General features: G+C 41.0%; 1 protein-coding gene across 4 annotated transcripts in view; it reads left to right on the forward strand.

The window, feature by feature from the left end:
• Positions 1-21060, forward strand: part of MTUS2 (microtubule associated scaffold protein 2) — a 467760-nt gene that overhangs the window by 345218 nt on the left and 101482 nt on the right. For all 4 annotated transcript variants that reach the window (XM_045588480.1, XM_045588479.1, XM_045588478.1 and 1 more), the window contains exon 7: positions 8522-8620. In XM_045588480.1, coding sequence (XP_045444436.1) covers positions 8522-8620 — 99 coding nt within the window. The remainder of the gene's footprint in view (positions 1-8521; positions 8621-21060) is intronic.

A 21060-nucleotide genomic window follows, 5' to 3' on the forward strand; every position in this document is an offset into this window, starting at 1 on the left:
CTTAACACGATGAGTCTGGAACTTTTTATTACATGTCACTATTGAAAACTTCATTTCTTTCTCTACTTCTTTTATATTCTATTGGCTGTCTTACATTGGTGAAATACCATTGTATTTCATCATAGGGGAGAAGGGTACAAGAAATGCAAACATAACAGAAAGAGATTAATGCCAGTCATCTATTTTCTAAGATAACTGGAAAAGACAGACACCTTTCTTGGTTACTGCAAAGTTTTCATATATTACATATTTAAACCCTCTGCATGTTTCTATTGAGAACAACTTTGGGCCCCACACTTTGCTAATCAATAACCATCCAACCTGCCTATCTGAAATGAGTCTAACCCCTTCCAGCCTACCCTCCTCCATGCTCTCAGTGGCCTTTCACCACCTTTTCACTAGGAGATATGCACAAGTATGTTCAAAGAAACATTGCTTGTATTTGCTAAAAACTGGAAGTGGAAGTAATTCACACTTCCATTCGTGGAGAATAATGGATACATTAAGACGTGCATACAGTGGATCGCTGTTGGCAATGAGAGTGAACTAGGGCTACATGCTGCCCAAATACAGATGGATATTACAGACACAATTTTTCATAAAAATTTCAAGACAAGAATATACACATGGTATGATTTCAATGATATAAAGTTTACAAATAGACTTCAGGAATTATTCAAAGGTGCCTGAGAGTAGCAAAACTATGAAGAAAAGCAAGAATTGACCAAATTATAGTGCCAGTGGTTTCCTTGAATGGGAAAGAAGAAGCTTGAGACACAAGCTTCAGGAGTGGCCATTACTGTTCTAATTCTTCATTAGCTTGAATGTTCTTATTCTTCACCTGGGTATAATTTCATGAATATTTGCTTTATAATTATTTGCTAAACTATACAAATAAGTTTAAAGTATTATATTTTACAATAAAAGTGTTTAAAACTGTATTATTATACTTTATTAAGAAAAATATAAATATACATAATAGGAGTTGAAATAATACATTTTTAATAGGTTCATAGTGGTTATTGCTGGGTGAGGATATGGTGAAATGAAGAAAAAGTATTTTCTCACTTTTTTACAATGAGTACATGTCCTTTTTATAAATAAGGAAATGACTCATTTAAATATGTGTTTCCATTTGATGAGTGATTCTTGACCTGTCATCTTAGATAGATACCTTAGTTTGAACTATAAGAGTTAGCAGCCCAAAACAGGTTACATTCTTGGTTACTTCCTATTTGTTCATTAATCATCATTTCCCTTAATTGGCAACCTCAATTGCAGTTTCCCATTTATAAAAAAGAAAGCAAGAAAAAAACTATATAAATAATATAATAAGTATTAAATTGAACATCAATCTTATTTAGCCTTTAATTGGATTTTCAGAGGAATTCAGATATGTCAGAGGGAAACTGAGTAAGAAATTTTCCTTGGTCTGATGAAGTTCAAGATCATAGAAGGCTAGAGTTTAAGGTAGGCTGGACTCAAGACGAAAACCCTCCTCCAATCTCATAACCCACCTACTATTTCTAATATACAATCTCATAACCTACCTCCTATTTCTGAATATACTATATCTTTACACATGACCCTCTGCTATTGTGCCTTTTTCTTGGCAATATTTCACATTTGAACTCAAATATAACCTTTTGTGAAGCCCTACCTGGCTCTGTCTTCATGTTCCTAGAGGGAAGTCCTTATCCCGACCTCTGGACTGCTCCACTATTTTGTCATTGTTTATTTACACATCCCACTAATTGGTGAATTTCTGCAGATAAGGATTTTGTCTTTTCACCTTGGATTCTACAACAGCTAATACCATATCAAGTACAATGGAGCCACTCCATAACTATATAATAAATGAATGAGTGAATGAATGAATAAATGAATAAATGGATGCTTAGAAGCTTTCAAAGAATGAATAGTTCAGAAAATAAGAGGGATGACATAGTCTTTGGAGTAAAACTACTGGTACTAACATGATGGGAATCATTTAATACTTAGTAGACTGTGTGTGTTTTTATTTATATTAGGAAAATCTTAGTTATGAAAAGCATAGTTTTTTTGTGCTCTTGAACTAATGTGAATAAATGATGAGATAAATTATCCAGACCATTTCTTTCATTGGATCTTACTGAACTAAATATACCACAGTGAGTAATACTTCAATATCTATTTGTATAGTTTCACATATATCAATACAAAGTACTTTTCTCACCATGACTTACTTATTTACAAATGCTCAGGACATAGATCATGCAGTGTCTCAATTCCCCTGGAGAACTGGATTATTTCCTTTCTACAAATCCATCATTTTTGGGAGTTCACTAGTTTTGTGGCCAGCAGTGTGTAATACAGTTTCTCGTTACTCACTTAGGACATGCCTATTATGTGAGGAGAGAGGTACTGGAGGAGAAATGAGAAAATAAAAGGTTTCCAAATGTCAGGAATTCACCTCCTTGCAAGGTTGATTTCATTTTCTAGCAAGGAAGAACATTATTAGTAATAATAACCACCTCATTGATCTACTAACATTATCTGAGTGGGCAATTTTCATGTGCTGTGTTGTCTAATAGGGAATCTGTACAAATAAAAGGCATTCAGCTGATCTGTATATATAAAGAGCCAGGGGTCCTCACATCCAAAACAACCAAACAGATGACTGAACAGGCTGTGTAGGGCAACAAGGCTAGCAGGGGTTAGTGAGGGATGACAAAACAACTGAACAGCAGGCTGCATGGGGTGACCAGGTCAGCAGGGGGGCAGTTAGGAGTGATCAGGCCAGCTGAGGGGGGAGGGGGGAGCAGTTGGGGGCAACCAGGCCAGTAAGGAGGGCAGTTAGGGATGATCAGGTCAGCTGGCAAAGGTAGTTAGAGGTGATCAGGCTGGCAAGGGGGCCAGTTAGGGGCAATTAGGCAGGCAGGGAAGTGAGCAGTTAGGAGCCAGCAGTCCTGAATTGTGAGCGGGATCCCCAGGATTGGCCTAAACTGGCAGTCAGACATCCCTGAGGGGTCCCAAATTGAAGAGGATGCAGGCTGAGCTGAAGGGATCCTTACCCGTGCACAAATTTCATGTACCAGGCATCCAGTAGTGTAATAAAGCCGTGGCCACAGAACATAATAGCAGCATCCAGAGATCTCTAGGTTGAGTTCTGAAGGATGAGATGGGGCAGAGCTAGCTGGAGAAAAGAAGAAGCAGGAGGCTGCTGCAAAGTTCCACAAGAGCAGTGACTCTGGTCTGCATGAACAAGCTGCAATGACTATCAAAAAAGAAATGGACTAAATTTAAGAGAAAAGCAAGGTGCATATTTCACAACACTTAGCATTTTATTGCATGTAGAGAAGCAAGAAAGAGGGATTAGACAAGGCTGAAGTCAACATTTCTGGCTTGAGCAAAAGACACACTTTATTGAGTCAGGGAAGACAGAACTGAAAAAGTTTTGCTAGGTGACAAGCAGTTCAATCGTAGGTATATTGACTTTCATGTGCATAGGAGATATCCAAAAAGAGACATAATACATAGGTTGGATATATATTTGAGGAAATTTCCAGAACTATAGGATGAGGTTTGTAGACTGAAAGAGCCTACCAAGTGCCCAGTATCATAAATGAAAAAAGACCCACACCAAGGCACATTGGCATGACACTCCACAACACTAAGGATAAAGAAAGATACCAAGAGAGCAAACAGATCACATATAATGACTGACATTTAGAATGATATCGAACATCTCAGTAGCAACTCTGGAAACTAAGAGCAAAGCTAAATGCCGCACAGATCTGAAGGAAATGATTGCCACATTAAAGTTCTAGATTAAGCCAAACAATTGTATCAAGATGTCAGCCATGGAATATTTCCAATAATTTACCTCTCATATACCTTTCTCTGTAAACTAAAAACAAAACAAAACAATCAAAAAATCCCACAACATGCTCTACCAAAAGAAGGAAACAGACCAAGAAAGAGGAAGACATGAGGGGTCCAGCAAAAAGGGACAGAGGAGAGAGGCAAAGGAGTTTCTCAGAATGCTGATGAACAGGCATTCCAAATGGCAGCTCTGAACAGCCCTAGAGATGATCAGTCCCGTCGAGAATCGAGGGCTCCAGGAAACCAAAACAAAACCTTTTGCATATTGTGAGAAGAAAGCTGTCCTCTGATAAAGTTTTAAGGAGAATCAGCAAAATATACATAGAAAACTAAGCAAATACAAACCAAGGAAGCTAGTAAGTCCAGGGAAAACAAAAAGTCATACAAGTAAGGAAATTGCCCAGTTGTGAATAATCCCATATAATAAAGAGCTAATATGCAAATGGTTGTCATACCCTCACACTAAGACTGGGGAGAGAGGAATGGGGACCAGCCAGGCTGCCACCCTGGAAAGGGACAAGCCACCTGCCCCACAGTCCCAGGCACCAGCAGCTGTGCCTGCACCTGCAGCCCTGGAGAGGGACAAGCCGCCCACCCAATGGTCCTAGGCACCAGCAGCTGGGCCTGTGGCCCAGGAGAGGAACAAGCCACAAGCCCCATAGTCCCAGGCCCCTGCAGCTGCAGCCCAGGCCAAGCCACCTACCCATGGTCCCCTGCGGCTGTGGTGGCCCCTGAGAAGCTGGCCCAGGTTCTGGGTGCCTGCAGCTGGTCAGAGGGAGGAAAGCCCGGGTCCTAGGTACCTGCGGCTGGCCAGAGGAGGGAATCCTGGGTCCTGGTGCGGGGTAAGGCAGAGGCAATTAGGGGCGATAAGGCTGTTAGGGGAGCAGTTAGGGTAAGGTGACCAGACATCCCGCTTTTGGTGGGATAGTCCCGATTTTTAATAATTTGTCTTGAGGAGTTTTAAAACAGTTCCGAGTTTTGGAAAGAATCTTTTGGAATCTTTCCAAAAATCAGGACTTTTTTTAAAATGCAGCGGGATGCAGGACAAATTGTTAAAAATTGGGACTGTCCCGCCAAAAGCGGGATGTCTGGTCACCTTAAGTTAGGGGCAATCAGACAGGTAGGCAGAGGTGGTTAGGAGCCAGCAGTCCCAGATTGCAAGAAGCAATCAGACATTCCTGAGAGGTCCGACATTGGAGAGGGTACAGGCCAGGCTGAGGGACCACTCCCCCACACCATGCATGAATTTCGTGCACCAGGCCTCTAGTATTTATGTATTTGTAACAAGTTGAACAATGAATTTTTACTTAACCAAAAATTATGGTACAACTGTACTGATGAGGGAGCCTACAGAGAGCTAAATTGTTATTTTTCATAATAGGAAGTTATTAAAATAGGTCTAAAATGTAATATCAAGAAATAACAGTATAAACATATGTTACTTTGATATATGGAGTTAGATACTAGGAAAAAAACACTTAAAATGGTTAAAATGATGAGTATGAAATGGGCATATGGAGGTTGGGGCAAGATTCTGTTTTTATTTAAAGCCTTTTACAGAATGATCTAGAAAGGTACAGAGGCGGAACTTTGGGTGTGGCTTTTTTAAGATTATTTTTTTTTAAGGAATGCAAAAGATGAAGAGAAAAATAGAACTGACATGGCTGCAGTTACCCCATCTGTGTCATGTGCTCAGAGGAGAGTGACAGCAGGATTGAGCTGGGGTTGGGTTCTGCAGAGAGGGGTGTCAGCCAAGTCTCTGTCTATTACCCAGGTCCCAATTTGAGCTGGGCATGGGAAGCTAAACAGGCACGGGAGCAGGAGACCTCCCTCAGCAGGGGTGAGGGTTCAGACCTCTGCAAAGTTGCGGGGGGGGGGGGGGGTTAAGGTCTGTGCCCCACTTCTTTTGACCCCCAAATTCTCTCCTGATGGCCACTCTTTGACTGTGCCTGTCTCAGGTTGTTCCTTCCCTGAGGAATCTTACCCATCTCTGGCTAACTAGCCATCCTCTGGGGCCAAACAGGGTGATGTGAGGTTCAGTTCTGTCTCCTTGGCAGCCTATGCTCCCGTGGCCTCCACGTCCAGCACCTGCCTTGGGATCCCCTTGCCTGCTGGCAGGGCCCCAGCTCTGATCACATATCTTGTGAAATATGTATTCTTTACAGAATTTATATATTATATATTTACTAAATATACATGTGATTATGGATGCTGAGAAATCCCAAAGTCTCCAGGCAACAATCTGGGACCTGGGACCGCCAATGGGGTAAGTTAAAGTCCAAAGCAGAAGAAGCCTGATGTCCTGCTCAGCCAACCAGGCTGGCGAAGATCCTTCCCTGTTAGCCTTTTGTTCTATTCGGGCCTTCAGCAGACTGCTGCGGCACACTCACACAGATTCAGATGTTACTCTCATTTAGAAACACCCAGAACACAAGTACATCCCAAATAACATTTGACCAAATATCTGGGCACCCCATCACACAGTCATGTTGACATATAAAATCAGCCATCACCTTTGCTGACAGGCTGAGTGGAGGCAAGAAGCAAAGAAACCAATCAAGGTAACTCCTGGCATTTCTAACCTGAGCACAGTGAGTGGATGGCGCCATTACTGAGATGTGAAAGACAATATGTTACTACATGCCACAAAGCATATTGAGAGTGGGAAGAAAAATGGGGGGCTATGAAAGAGAATTCAAGCCTTAGAAGATTCAAACCAACAAGACTAAAACAAAGTCTCCAAAGGCATTAAAACAGAAGAGATGAAGACAGGTCTGTGATGGAAAAGCTGAAGGCAGGTGGATTAGGATGGAGAGGGGCTGAGGCAGATGCAATGGTGTGAGGGAGGCAGTGCCCCAGTCAGGCCAGAGAAGAACAAGAGAGAAGGAGATAGGATCCAAATACCTGCCTCCTTCCCCAAACACCATAAATTATCCCTGCCTAAGCTCCTCTCCCTCTCCTTCTCCCTCTCCTTCCTCTCCCTCTCCTTCTCCCTCTCTCTCCCTCCCTCCCTCTCTCTCTCTCTCTCTCTCTCACACACACACACACACACACACACACACACACAACCTTGCATGCACACAGACATACAAATAACTTTTAATAGTGCTCTAAAAACTGGACAGGGAAAATTAACATATTTGAACACATTAAAACTGCAGAAAACAACAGTCCAGTAAAAGATACTATAAATAAGTTTTTGAAAGTGAAAGTATGGAAAATATAAGAAAAATGGGCAAAAGGTTTAATTAGACAATTTTCAAATAAGAAAATGCACATGACTGATATGAAGATACTTTAAGTATCTGGCAAAAGTTAAGTGCTGAGACTTTACTGTCAGTAGGGAAAGAGCTTCTCTCATGCTCTCTTGGTTGGGCATGTGGATTAGCTCCTTCAGAGGACAGTAGACTGCATCTCGCAATTTTGTAAATGAGCAAAGGCCCTGCTATGCATTTGTCCTGGAAAGACACCAGTAGGAGTGTGCAAAGAAACAGGTAGAATAATCTTTATTATAGCACATTTAGCCACCTTAATAGCCAAAACTTGCTAGTGATCTAAATTTTCAGCGAAGAGAGATAGGTAAATGAATTATGGTACATCTTTGCCCATTAATGCAATGTGACATTTTTAAAAGACCCATAAATAAATGATTTGAAAAAGATCCTTAAAAATTGTGGTAGGTAAAAAGAAATTGCAGTATGTGATTCATTTAGTTAATTAATAACTGTGTTTGTATATGTGTGGATATATTTATAAATACCTAGAAAAAGATCTGGAAGAATAATCACCAGATTGCCTGCAGTGGTTACCTGTAGAGCCTGGGGGGAAGTTGGAGGTTTGTGCTCAGCATCTAAGGAGCCATCACCAAGGTTTGGTTTTGAAATGACATAATGAACTCTGCTAAAGTATAGGCAGTTCTAGGTCCATCCAGGTCTGTGTTATTTCTCTAATTTTCCATCCATTGTTCTTTGACTTTCTGGTGAAGGTGAGTGTCCATGCCTGGCACACAGGGAGAAAGGCTCCATGTGCCCCGGACATGATTTGAGGAGCTGTTCTTAGATGCCACTTGCTGTTGAGATATCACCACACCCCATTCTGCTGGGACTAGCTCTGATTCCACAAAGGCTCAGCTGCAGCAGAGAGGCTTCGCAGGTCACCTGTGCGGACCAGCTGCATGGAAATTAATTAGAGGCAGGCCACGGCCCCCATGGCTGGGTCCTCGATGATGCTGAAGCCATCAGTACTTAGTTCAGCGACAGCTTCCTTCTCAGTCTTCTGAAAATTAGTTTCTACAGAAAGAGGCAGGCAGGTCATGTTGGTGGCTAAGGACAGGACAATATTAATTCCCACATACTTCAACAGGGTCATTGGGGTGCCGCAACCTCCCAAGATAGGGATTTTCTCATCAAATCAGAGGCAGCAGTGTGCTTAGTCCCCTGACCCCTCCAGCTGAATTCCCTTTGCTGTGTGTTGTCCCTGAAGCACAGGGGGTCTGACCAGAGCAGCAAATCATTGAAATAGGACTTTGCTCTGTTTGCCTTTTGTTAAACATCCCTTTCCACAAACGGCTTGTGTTAGTGTTCCACAGTTACTAAATGGCTTGTGTAATTAATTTGCTTTCTTTCTGTTTCTTTCTATTTTTTTAAACTATATATAGGAACAAAGAAAGAACTACAAAAAGACCAAGATGCTAATAAACCTGCTGTTTCATCTCCTAAGAGAGCAGCAGCTTCAACCACCAAGCTCCATTCACCAGGTAATCGGGAACTGTGAACTGTGTTATTGGGGAGAAAATTTGAACTTGAAATTTATTTGTTCAAGTGTTATTAATGGAGCAATGCTAGCACGTGTGATATGCAGGATTGTTCTGGGGGCTGGCATACATACACTGATGTGTTCTGACTCTCAATGAAATGAACCAGCTGATGGCATCATTTTCTCTTAAAAAAAAACAAAGTGTTATCATGCTACGTTTAAGTGGTAGAAGCTTCTCTGTGTGCTGATCCAACAGCATGTAGAAATAATTTATAATTGAAAAACAGACTTTGAAACTCTAACCATAAGAGATGATAATTTTTAAAAGGAAGAAAAACAGAACAACAATGCATATAAAGTACTTGTTATTTTGTCAACGAGGAAGCCATTTCTTTATAATCAGACACAAATAAGCTACCTAACGTCACTTGAAAGTTGAAAATTATTTATTATGGAAATCCATGTCTCATATCATAAGGCATTAACTCTTTTGTGTAATAGAATGCAATGTAACCTTAGAACATTTTCTTCAAGCACAAAAATAGTAGCAATATCAACAGCTCATGCCTGAGTTCTTACCGTATTCCAGGGACTGTCCTAAGCTCTTTAACTGTATAAATGTATTTAGTGCAACAATAACCTGTAAGGCAGGTGCTATCACTGCCCCTCCCTTTGTATGTAAGAAAATCAAGGTACATAGATTTTTATTAATTTGCCCAAAGCCACAGGAAATAAGTAGTAGAGTCTTGATTTGAATCCCAAATACTCAAAATTCCAAAACTACATTCTTAGTCACTGCACTATTAATCAGAAAGCTTGGAGAATAGAAAACATATTAATATTTCTCATTAATTAAAAATGTGTAGAGCCCTGGCCAGGTAGCTCAGTTAGTTGGAGCATGGTCCCATGCACCAAAAGATTGTAGGTTCAATTCCCAGTGAGGGCATATGCCTGGGTTGCACATTCAGTTCCTGGTCAGGGCACATGCAAGAGGCAACTAATCAATATTTCTCACATTGATGTTTCTCTCTCTCTCTCTCTCTCTCTCTCTCTCTCTCTCTCTCTCTCTCTCTCTCTCCCTCCCTCCCTCCCTCCCTCCCTCCCTCCCTCCCTCCCTCCCTCCCTTTCTCCCTCTTTCTCCCTCTCTCTCTTTCTCCAAATTAATAAAAACATGTCCTCAGGTGAGGAATAAAAAAAAGTATAGGAAATAAGTCAAAGCCACAAGAGAGGGTGGGAGATCAGATGGAGGACCTGGGTAAATCTGAAAGTTGTAAAGGGCAGCATCCCCCTGGTTGAGTTAAGAAGAAAAAGAAAGCTCATCCTGCAGGAGGAGCCTGGCCCATTGCAGCTTTGGCTCTTGAGAAGGTGGGGAGAGGAACCGGCCCACCCTTGGGAATTTCTTGCCCCATATCTGCCCTGCCAAAATTTGAGAGCTGGATTCCATGCTACCCCTGTCATCTGAAAATTTCATTTAAAATGCTATAAGGCATGACCAGCATGGTATGGAGCCAGGAACCAAGAGGTAACCAGTTAGATTCCCAGTCAGGGTTGCATACTTAATCCCCAATAGGTAGCGTGCAGGAGGCAACCTATCATTGATTCTCTTTCATTACTGATGTTTCTATCATTTTCTCCTTCTCCCTTCCTCTCTGAATTCAATAAAGATATATTTTAAAAGAAAGAAATATAAAATACCATAGGACTTTTGTCTACTTAGGAGAATAAAAGTGAAATTATTACACATACACATACAAATAAGCCACCATGTGTAAGGTCCTTATATTCTAGGGGAAGTAAAGGTATTGTGTACTTTTAGGCTTTATGTTAAAATATGTATATTAAAATTTCCAAGATAACCAATAAAATAGAGTATATAATTCTAAAAGAGTGGGAAAAGTTGCAATGAGGGGTCAAAGTATTTTCAATCAATGCAAATGAAGGCAAAATGGAAAAAAAAAGAAAAAACAGGTAGAGGAAAAAGGGGGAGGAAGAAAGGGAGGAGGGACATGAGAGAAATCAAAAGAATAAAATATTAGAAATAAACTAAAAATTTTCATAATGAATATGCATGAACAAAACTCTAGACTAAATCAAAGATTGAGATTACCATATTGGACTTGTTATTGAATAGTCAGTAAGTACGTATTAAGTGCATATTGTATTCAGTAAAACCTAGCTTTCAAATGTTCACAAAGTACACACTTAAAATATAAGAATACTAAAATGTTTAAAATAAAATTACTGAAATATTTATACCAAGAAATACTAAACAGAAGAAAGCTTGTGGTGATATAGTTTCAAAACATCTCTATCGTGATATAATTAATAAATATTAAACTACACGTGTTTAAAGTGAATAATTTGGTAAGTTTTGACAGGGGTGTATAGCTGTGAAGCCCTCGCCTCTGTTATGAGAGCAGACAGATTCCATCCCTAAAGCGTTCTAGGGCTCTTTGTAGTCCTACCCACCTGCTCCTCTGCACCCCACCCGTCCCGCCTGACACTACAGCTTAGTTCCCATTTTCTAAAGTTTTATTAAAAAAAAAAAAGGGTGGGGGGTCACATAATATCTAGTCTACCTTTATCTGGCTTCTTTTACTCAGCATGGTTATTTTGAAATCCATTACCTCTGGACGAACTTAAAAAAGCCGCTGTGCACATTTGTACATGTCTTGACATGCTACTTGCTTTCATTTTTTCTTGGTAAACACCTGGAAGTTGAATGCCTGAGTTAGATGACAGCTCCGTGTTTCTCTTTCCTTAAAATGTTAAAAAGTTTTCTAAACTGTTTACCAAAATTATTTACCATTCTATGCTCCCATTAATAGTGGTGAAAGCCCAGGTTCTCGACATCCTTGCCAACACTTGGAATGGTCAAGCTTTTCAATTAAAGACATGGTAACTAAGCACAGTGACACAGTGGAATATTGTTGTGGCTTTAATTTGTATTTCCTCAATAATCAATTATGTTATGGTATTGATCATCTTTTTTTGTTTATTTGACATCTGTGTATACACTTTGATAAAATTTTTATTCAAACCTTTTGCCATTTTATTTTTTGTCTTATTAAATTTTAAGTTTTTATATATTCTGTATTCTACTTTTTCAGCTATGTGATTTGCAATTTCCCTTCACAATCTGTGATTTGTTTTGCATTCTAACAATACTTTTTTTTAATATATTTTATTGATTTTTCATAGAGAGAGAAAGAGAGAGGGATAGAGAGTTAGAAATATCGATGAAAGAGAAATATTGATCAGCTGCTTCTTGCACACCCTTAACTGGGGATGTGCCCACAACCAAGGTACATACCCTTGACTGGAATTGAACCTGGGACCTTTCAGTATGCAGGCCGATGCTCTATCCACTGAGCCAAACCGGTTTTGGCTTAACAATACTTTTTGAAAATTAGATGTTCTTAATTATCATGAAATCTCATTTATAATTTTTTTTTTTCCTAGACCGTGTTTTGGTGTTATCTAAAAACTCTTCACATAACCAAAAGTCACAAGATTATCTCCTACCCTTTCTTCTAAAAAATTGAGAATTACAGGTTTTATATTTAAGTCTTTGGTCCATTAGAGTTCATTTTTATATATAGAGTGAGGTAGGACATGAATTTTTTTCTTTGTTTGCAGAAGGAGATCTGATTTTATTTCTAATTTTGTTGTGGTTGGAAACATACTTTGAATGACTTCAGTCCTTCTAAATTTATTGAGACTTACTTTATGACCAACAACAAGGTCTGTCTTAATAAATATTCCATATGTATTTAAAAAGAATGTGTAAACTTCTGTTCCTTGTGGAGGATTCCACATATACCCTAGATCAAGTGGCTGATAGCATTGTTCGAGTATTCTATATCCTTACTGATGAATTCTCGGCAGCTGTTGGGAAGTTCCTGTAATCCCTATTATGAGCTCAGCCTGTTACAAGTGGCTGGGGCCCCTAGTAAAGTGAAATGTGCCCTATCTAAGTTTAAACCAATAAAACTAAACAACAAAGATACACAATAACAATTAATAGAGACACTCTATGAACAACATTAGTTAATAGGCGTGCACAACCTACAGACAAGACCTAATAAACCAGAGTCCTTTCCATGGATCTTTCAGAAGCTGTTTTTTAGTCCCCGGGAGTTACAGCTAGGTATGGCCCAGAGGACTCTGGTGTGGGTGGCTAGTGAACACCCATGAACAGCCTGGACACAGATCTCATTATATTCTGCTCTCCATAGTAAATGTTGACTGGTGTCTAAAGTTGTCTTGGCCAAAATCTGTCAGTCCCAAGGAGTCATGTGATAATTTTCAGACATGGCATTAAGGCGTCCTTTAGTAAATCGACGGTTAGCCTCCTTTTCTCTAAGACTTTTCCCTATTTCTTTAAAGGTATTAAAAGAGAGTGGCTCATAAATTCTACTACCTTGTTGATCTTGATAACTGGGCAAGCTAAAAGCTCTCCTAACATGGCTTGCCTGGCACAGGACCCCATAACTGAGGATCTCCTTCTAGTTGATGAGCCTTCCCGCACCGGAGGCGGAGGATCAGAAAATATTTCCTCCAGCGGCGGAGCTTTAGGTGTTACAGGCTCTACAGGCTCTGCTTCAGGAGGAGTGGCGGTGGTAAGTCCTCCTGTGGCTCTGTAGGGTTTGATCGTCATATAAAGTGGGCATAATGTAGCTTGAACAAGAGTCCACATAATTAGTGATGATAAGGGCACTTGTTTTCCCTGGGCCTGATTTCTCTTTAAATGCCTGCCCACTTGTTCCCAGAAATTAAGGTCTAGTGTTCCAGCATTAGGGAACCAAGGATTATAAATCATAATTTTAATAAGATTTTTAGTTGTACTTCTGTAACAGAGGCACCACATGCTTTTAATAACTGTTTCAGCTCTGTGCTAAATTGATGCTGTTCTGTGGACAACTATTGTCCCATTATGAAACCTTAGCTGAGAAAGAATTCCCTCAAATTTGAAGTCCCAAGCGGGCTCCAATAACTTATTGCAGTTACTTTTGTTTTCTTCCTCTATTTCTGAGGATTCTGCCGCGTTTTATTGTGTCCTGGCCTCCTCATGGGGCACCGGCTGCCAGGGCTGACCAGCAGATCCTGAGCGAGAGATGGACAGATTACTCTGACACAAATTTCTGTGAAAGAGAAGCTAAGGGACTAGTTTGCTTTAGAAGTAAAAAGCAGTTCTATTCTCCTGCCGTCTTAGGCTTTTATTGTCACAACAGCTTGAACTAAAATTAACCTCTAGATACAATCAGCAGGGTAAGTTTCCTTGAGAAAGCATATGCTTCTACAAGGTCAAATCTTTAAAGACTAAACAGAGATTCTAACAAAACACCCTGGGGAATCAGACTTGTTTGAAAAAGTCAAGGTAGGGGCTGCCATCTTCCATAAGGTCCCCTCAGAAGCCTCTGGCTTTCAGAGAATCCTTGTTTACAGGCATTCCAACCAAGTCCTGTGCTTCCCCACAGAGTTGAAAAATTCCTATCGCCCAGTGAATTCATAGCTGTGGTACCATCATAGCACAATGCATCACTCATATGTTCATAGTGATGCTGGTGTAATAGACCTTCTGTATAAAGACCAGTTGTATAAAGAAATTGTATGCCATATTTTTACTGTACCTTTTCTATGTTTAGTTATATTTAGATGCGCAAATACCTACCTTGTGTTACAATTGCCGACGGCGCTGAGTACAGCAATATGCTGTCCATGTTTGTAGCCAGGAGCAATGGACTGTGCCATAGAGACTAGGTTTGCAGTAGGCTAGCCCATCTAGGTTTGTGTAAATGCACTCTATGATGTTCTCGCAAGAAAATCACATTCCTCAGAACATATTCCTGTTGTTAAATAATGCATGGCTGTATAATGTAGCATAATCACGTTATCAGCATCTCATCATAGCCACAGATCCCACTCGCACTCAAGGACATGCTGGGATCTCATCTCAGGCTGCTATAACAAATATCACACTGGTATGCTTAACCAGCAGAAAGTTATTTCTCATACTTCTGGAGGCTGGAAATCCAAGATCAAGGTAGCAGTTGATGTGGTTCCTGGGAAGAACACCCTCCTAGTTTGCAGATAGATGCCTGTTTGCTGTGTCCTCATGTGAGGGAGAGAGATTATCTCTTATGCCACTTCTTATAAGGGCACTAAGTCCATTAGTGAAAACTCCACTCTCATTACTCCATTCTTCCCAAAGGCCCCAACTCCAAACACCACCACTCTGGGGATTAGGGGCTTATCATATGAATTTATTGGGACATGAACATTCAGTTCATAGCAGCAGAGTATATACACGAGGTGGCAGAAATATTGGAGTCCAGATAATATTGGTGAATTTCAAGCTAGCCTGGGCAAATGATAACCTGTAAATGCCACATAACCGTAGTGGAGAGACCCGGAGGGAAGGTTTTGTTCCCAGGATACCCTCCTTGTTTTCTTCATCCATTTCTGAGGATGACACTCCCTCCTTCAGATTACAGAATACCAAAGGCCTGCGTCAGTCATCTGGCTCAGGAGTGTTTTCTGGGTGGTCAGTTTGAGGAGAAATTCCCTCCCCTGTTGATCTATAAGTTCATTGACGACAGTGGCTGTATCTTCTGTCATTAATATCATCATCAAAACAGAACAAGCCAGCACAACAAGCTCCCCCTGACATATTTCTAACACATCTTTCTCCCCACCTTTGTAGCCAGGTTTGGGAAATAGGAGCTCATGCTCCCTGTCTCTGTCCCTTTGCTTAAAATGACCCTCCACCCACTGCTGCTCCCACAATCCCACTGACCCTGCTTCTGCAAAGGCCATGAGTTACACGGACATGTCCTGTTTCTTTATCTTATCTTCATGTCATTTGATATTTCTGATCACTCCTTTCTTCCTGAAACTTCCCTTCCATCAACTCTGTGGCAGCCCCCTCTGCCAGATCTCTGCTTGCATCTGCCAATGCGTGTACTTCATTGCCTTCTCACTTTCCTAATGTTGCCGGAAGAATAGAATGAACTGAGTTCAAATCTTGGCTCATGTGTAGTATGACCTAGTTCTCTGAGCCTCAGTTTCCTTTTCTGTAAAATGGCAATTAAGTCCATACGATAGAGTATTGTGAAGATTAATGGTAACACACTTAGAGCAGCCACGTATCAGAGCATTTATTCTCCTTGACTCCAAGGATCTTAATATCAGAAAATATATTTTAAAGGGACATAGGACATTCTAGTGCAAGTATTTTGACATTGGTACTTTGATAAAATGGCAACCAAATGCCCCCATGTTCAAGTGAGCCTATAAAGTAACTTTATTGAGTCTTGTTATTAGTTGAGCTATAATTCACATAGCATAAAATTTGCTCTTTGAAAGTATATGGTTCAGCCGAAGCCGGTTTGGCTCAGTGGTAGAGCATAGGTCTGCGGACTGAAAGGTCCCAGGTTCGATTCCAGTCAAGGGCATGTACATTGGTTGCGGGCACATCCCCGGTAGGGGGTGTGCAGGAGGCAGCTGGTCGTTGTTTCTCTCTCATCGACGTTTCTAGCTCTCTGTCTCTCTCCCTTCCTCTCTGTACAAAATCAATAAAATATATTTAAAAAAATTAAAAAAAGAAAAAAAAAAGAAAGTGTATGGTTCAGTGGTACAAGATTGTGCAACTGTCATCACTAACTCCAGACAATTTTCATCACTCCCAAAAGAAAGCAGTACCCATTAGCAGGCATTCCCCACTCCCCACTTCTCCCATCCCCTGACTACCACAGTTTTGCTTCCAGTTGGATTTTCCTATCCTGAATGTTTCATATAAATTGTATTATATAATGTGTGGCCTTTTGTATTTGTTTCTCTCACTTAACATGATGCTTTTGAAGTCAGAGCATGAATCAGTAATTCATTCTTGTTTTTAGCTGACTAATATTCCATTACATGGATATATGAACTTTTGTTTACCCATTAATCAGTTGATGATATTTGGATTGTTTCTAATTTGGGGCTATGAATAATCTATGAACTTTCATTCCATTAATATTTTTTATTTTTATCTTTCAATTACAGTTGATATTCAATATTAATTTCAGATGACATTAATATTTTATTATGCAGTATTTAATCTACTCAGATGGTATATAATTGACCTAATCCCCTCAAACATTTGAGTTTTTAATCTCTAGAATTTTTACTTAGGTCTTTTTTTCCTTATCTTCTTTGTTTCTACTTGATATATTCAAATGCTTTTCTAGACTCTTGAACATGTGGAATGTAGTTGTAACAGTTTTTAATCATCAGTATCATTTTTTGGTGGGCTTCCATTGAGGGCATGTTCTCCTCCATATGGGCTGTATATCTCTGTTTATTTGCATGTCTGAGGATTTTTCCAATGCCGGGCATTGTAAATTTTCCTTGTTGAGTACTAGATATCTTTATCTCTATAAATATTATTGAGCTTTTTTCTTGGACAAAATTATGCCACTTGGAAAGTTTGCTCATTTTGGATCTTGCTGGCCAGCTGCATTAGGAAGGTCCCGATTAGCCTGGGGCTCATCTCACCAGCTGCTGGGGAAGACCGCTCTGCGTGCTCTGTGGATGTCCATTATGTATGAGGTCCAGTCTGCAAGAAGCAGGGTGGCTTCTGTTAGGATGTTGACCACTCTCAAGCAGTGCTTTTCCTAAGGCTATCAAAGTTGTATCCTGTGATTCTCTTCTTTCTTGTTTGAAAGTGTTATGGTCATGGGCCTTCTCTGGTATAAATACACAGGTTTCTATGCTGCTTTTTGTTCGTTGTTATGTCAGTTACACTTCCAGCTTTAAGATTAAACCAAGATTTATATCCATTAGAATCCCTGGATAGTGTCCAGATGGCTTCAGATGAATTTTTAATATTCCCTTTCCACTTTACAGGCTGTTCTTCTCCCCAATGCTTAGCCTCTGCACGCACATGGCTTGTATTCAACCTTGTGAGAATATAAGGTTACTGGCTTTTCCCTGTAAGTTGCCAGTTTTCACTGCAGTTATCATAGTCCCCCTGCCCCTGACAAGAATTATGGAGCCAGTAAGATGGAAACAGAGAAATTGTAATTGGGGCAAGATTGAGATAACAGGATGTTCTAGATTTAGCATGTGTCCCCGAACCCATGAGATCGGTCAGAGACGTTGGAGAAAAGATCAGCAGTGGGCTTACCTGCTAAGAATCCTGGGAGTACAGTAGGTGCTCAGTAAAAGCTGCCAAGCATTTTAGTCCCCTCCAAAGCACATAGCATGAAGTATACTTATGAAATCAGATCTGTTTGTAGGTCATGGAAAGACACGGCATTTCCACTCCTATATTTCATATCAAAGAGAAGCACTGAGGATAAGCTTCTGCAACAGCTGGGAAGTTTCCATGGGGCAAACAGTAAAAGCACTGTTATTTCTACTCTCTTTTTCACTTCAACTAAAGACTCTAAAACCATCATAGACCTTATTTTGAAGGTCTTCATTCACTAATGTCAGTGCCCTAGTTCAACTGAGTGGAAATTAGAAGAAGTGTGGGAGGCCAGAGTTTTGATTTTTTTAAAAAGATCCTAAACACTCACATGTAAGTTGTGCTGCCTGACTGCAGGGGGAGGTCAGGGGCATGCTTGCCTGCTGGGAACCTTCCTCTACCCCGGAAGCAATGTAAATACCGCAAGGAACATGGAAGGAAGTGAGAACAAAACTTTTTAGCATCTGGACATGTCCTCAGAGGACATAGTGGGCCTCTCATTTAAAGTTGCATTGTGGCTCTTCCCGGGGAAATGTGTGTGAGAGGTCAGAAGAGAGCCTCCATCACCGCATCCCCTCCAGTGCCAACCACTCACTCCTACACGTCCCCTGTGTTCACTGCTACCACAAGTTTTTCATCTTGCTTCCTAAACAGATTATTTAGCTTCATTATGTGCTAACTTTTAAGAGAAGACAGCAGAAGTAAACAAAATCCTCCTTACATTTGAATGAAACGGGTGAAGCTGGCTGTGTGTCAGTCATTTTTCAACATAAGTTCCCCATCCCCAAGACCATAGGTGAGCCTGGGCAGCTGTTGCTGCACACCATCTGGGGATGGCCTCTCATAGAGCAGGCAGGGAAGTGACAGAGTAATACTTCATGATGTTAGATAAAGAAACACATATCAAAAAGTGACAGCACAAGAAAGAACACTGTGTTTAGTGAGGACCAAAACTATGCTACTGATGGTAAAATCCTGATTAGACCTAGATAAGGTTTCATCTGATATGTTTAAAAAGGGCAGGACCCTTTTCCTCTAAAAGCAATAGAGTTCTCCATGGCCAGCCTATTTCTCCGTGTTTCCTACAGTCTCAGCTTATTTCCCCATGCTTCCTTCCTACAGTCTTTGCACTGCACTCTGAGCCTTACTCTATGCTGGGATGTTGGTTGGGTGGCACATGTGCAGCCAGCCACGAGTCCCAAGCAAGCATTGGTTTTGTGCCACAAATCAGCTAAACTTTTGCTTGGTGTGTTGATACCAAAAGCTGATGTTCTCAGGGAAGCCTGTATCTTAGCTCAAATGTTTGTTTGTTGATCCTAGGAATAGTAATGTGGACTGAGTGTACTGGTGTTCAATAGAAGTCTATTGAGTCTGTAAATGAAGTCTATATATATATAAAACGCAAATATGCAAAATGTCCCCTTGAGAGTTTGGCCAGGAAACTGGGAGTTCAATCGCTCTCTGTGACATGCACTGACCACCAGTGGGTGACACGGAATGAAGGAAGGCCCCTGCCAGCAGCCGGAAAGCCAGGCTTAGGGACCCTACCTGTGCATGAATTTTATGCACCCAGCCTCAGTGTAGTAATAACATCAATATCAAGTAAGCACTGTGGGGACCCAAAATATAACTTTTCCCCCACCTTCTAAGTTCTTCTAGCTGGGCTAATAATCAAGTCAACATGAGAAAAAATGTCAGAAGGTTATGTTACAGATGTACATTTGAGGGTGCCAAAAGGTATGAGACCCAAAAAAAAAAACATTAGGCAGTTGAGACTTAAATGTCATCTTGAACTAAGGAGAAAGTGGGGAAGGAGGGAAACTCAGATGGATATGGAAATGAATGTTTGGTAACAAATATGTCCTGAGCCAACTTTAACAATGGGACATAGAGAGGACTTTGAGCCAAGGGACCTTACTCCCTCCCTGTCTATCACACCTGGTTCAGATTAAACTGCAATTATCTGGTTATGGCTCACTTCCTGGAGCAGGTTCTTTACCTACATTTCTTTAGACATAGATGGGTAAAGGAAGAGGGTCAAAGGTTCTTTCTGAGTCTTTTGTTCCATAAAAGCCAGCTTAAAATAATCAATATTCCAAAAGGCATATTTTGGGGTGGCAAACATTGATTTCCTTAAGCACCAAGAATAGAATTTCAGGAAATCATTTTGTATTGTCCATTTACCATCCTATATAATAAAAGCCTAATATGCTAAGTGTCAGGTCAACCAGTCAGCCGTTCAACCAACCAAAACGTAATATGCTAATGATATGCTAAGGCTGCTTAACCACTTGCTATGACATGCACTGACCAGCAGGGGTCAGACAATTGACAGGTAGATTAGTTTGCTGCTGGGGTCTGGCCAAATGAGCCAGATGGGCTGGCTGAGTGAGATGGTCCAGATACATCCTGGAGCCCTCCCATGTTCCCTTCTCAGCATGGGGGGTGGGAGGGTGGGGGGGTGGGGGGCGTTCTTTGACCTGGTCTGCACCCTCTTGCAAACCAGGACCCCTCAGGGGATGTCAGAAAGCCAGTTTTGGCCTGATCCCACAGGCCAGGCTGAGGGACCTCACTGGTGCAGGAATTTGTGCACTGGACCCCTAGTTGAATATATACTTGCTAACCTAATAATGATGATGATGATAATGATGATGATATTGATAGTAATCCTATCTAATAAAGAGGTAATATATAAACTGACCATTACTCCAACACACAAGATGGCTGCTCTCATGTGGACACAAGATGGCTGCCACAAGATGGCCAGCAGGGGAGGGAAGTTGTGGGCAATCAGGCCAGCAGGGGAGGGAAGTTGGGAGGAACCAGGCCTGCTGGAGAAAGCAGTTGGGAGGAACAAGGCCTAAAGGGGAAGACAGTTGGGGGGAACCAGGGCTGCAAGAGAGGGCAGTTAGGGCTTACCAGGTAAGCAAGAGAGGCATTTAGGGGCAATTGAGCTGGCAGGGGAGGCCAGGTAGAGGCAACTATGCTGGCAAGGAAGTTAGGGGTGACCAGGCCAGCAGGGGAGGGCAGTTAGGGATGACCAGGCCTGCAGGGGAAAGCATTTGGGGGTGACCAGGCCTACAGGGGAAAGCATTTGGGGGAATCAAGACACTGCATGATCTATGTCCTGAGCATTTGTAAATAAGTAAGTCATGGTGAGAAAAGTACTTTGTATATGTGAAACTATACAAATAGATATTGAGGTA

The sequence above is a fragment of the Pipistrellus kuhlii genome, unplaced genomic scaffold, assembly GCF_014108245.1.
Source record: "Pipistrellus kuhlii isolate mPipKuh1 unplaced genomic scaffold, mPipKuh1.p scaffold_m20_p_3, whole genome shotgun sequence".
Taxonomy (NCBI): Eukaryota; Metazoa; Chordata; class Mammalia; order Chiroptera; family Vespertilionidae; genus Pipistrellus; species Pipistrellus kuhlii.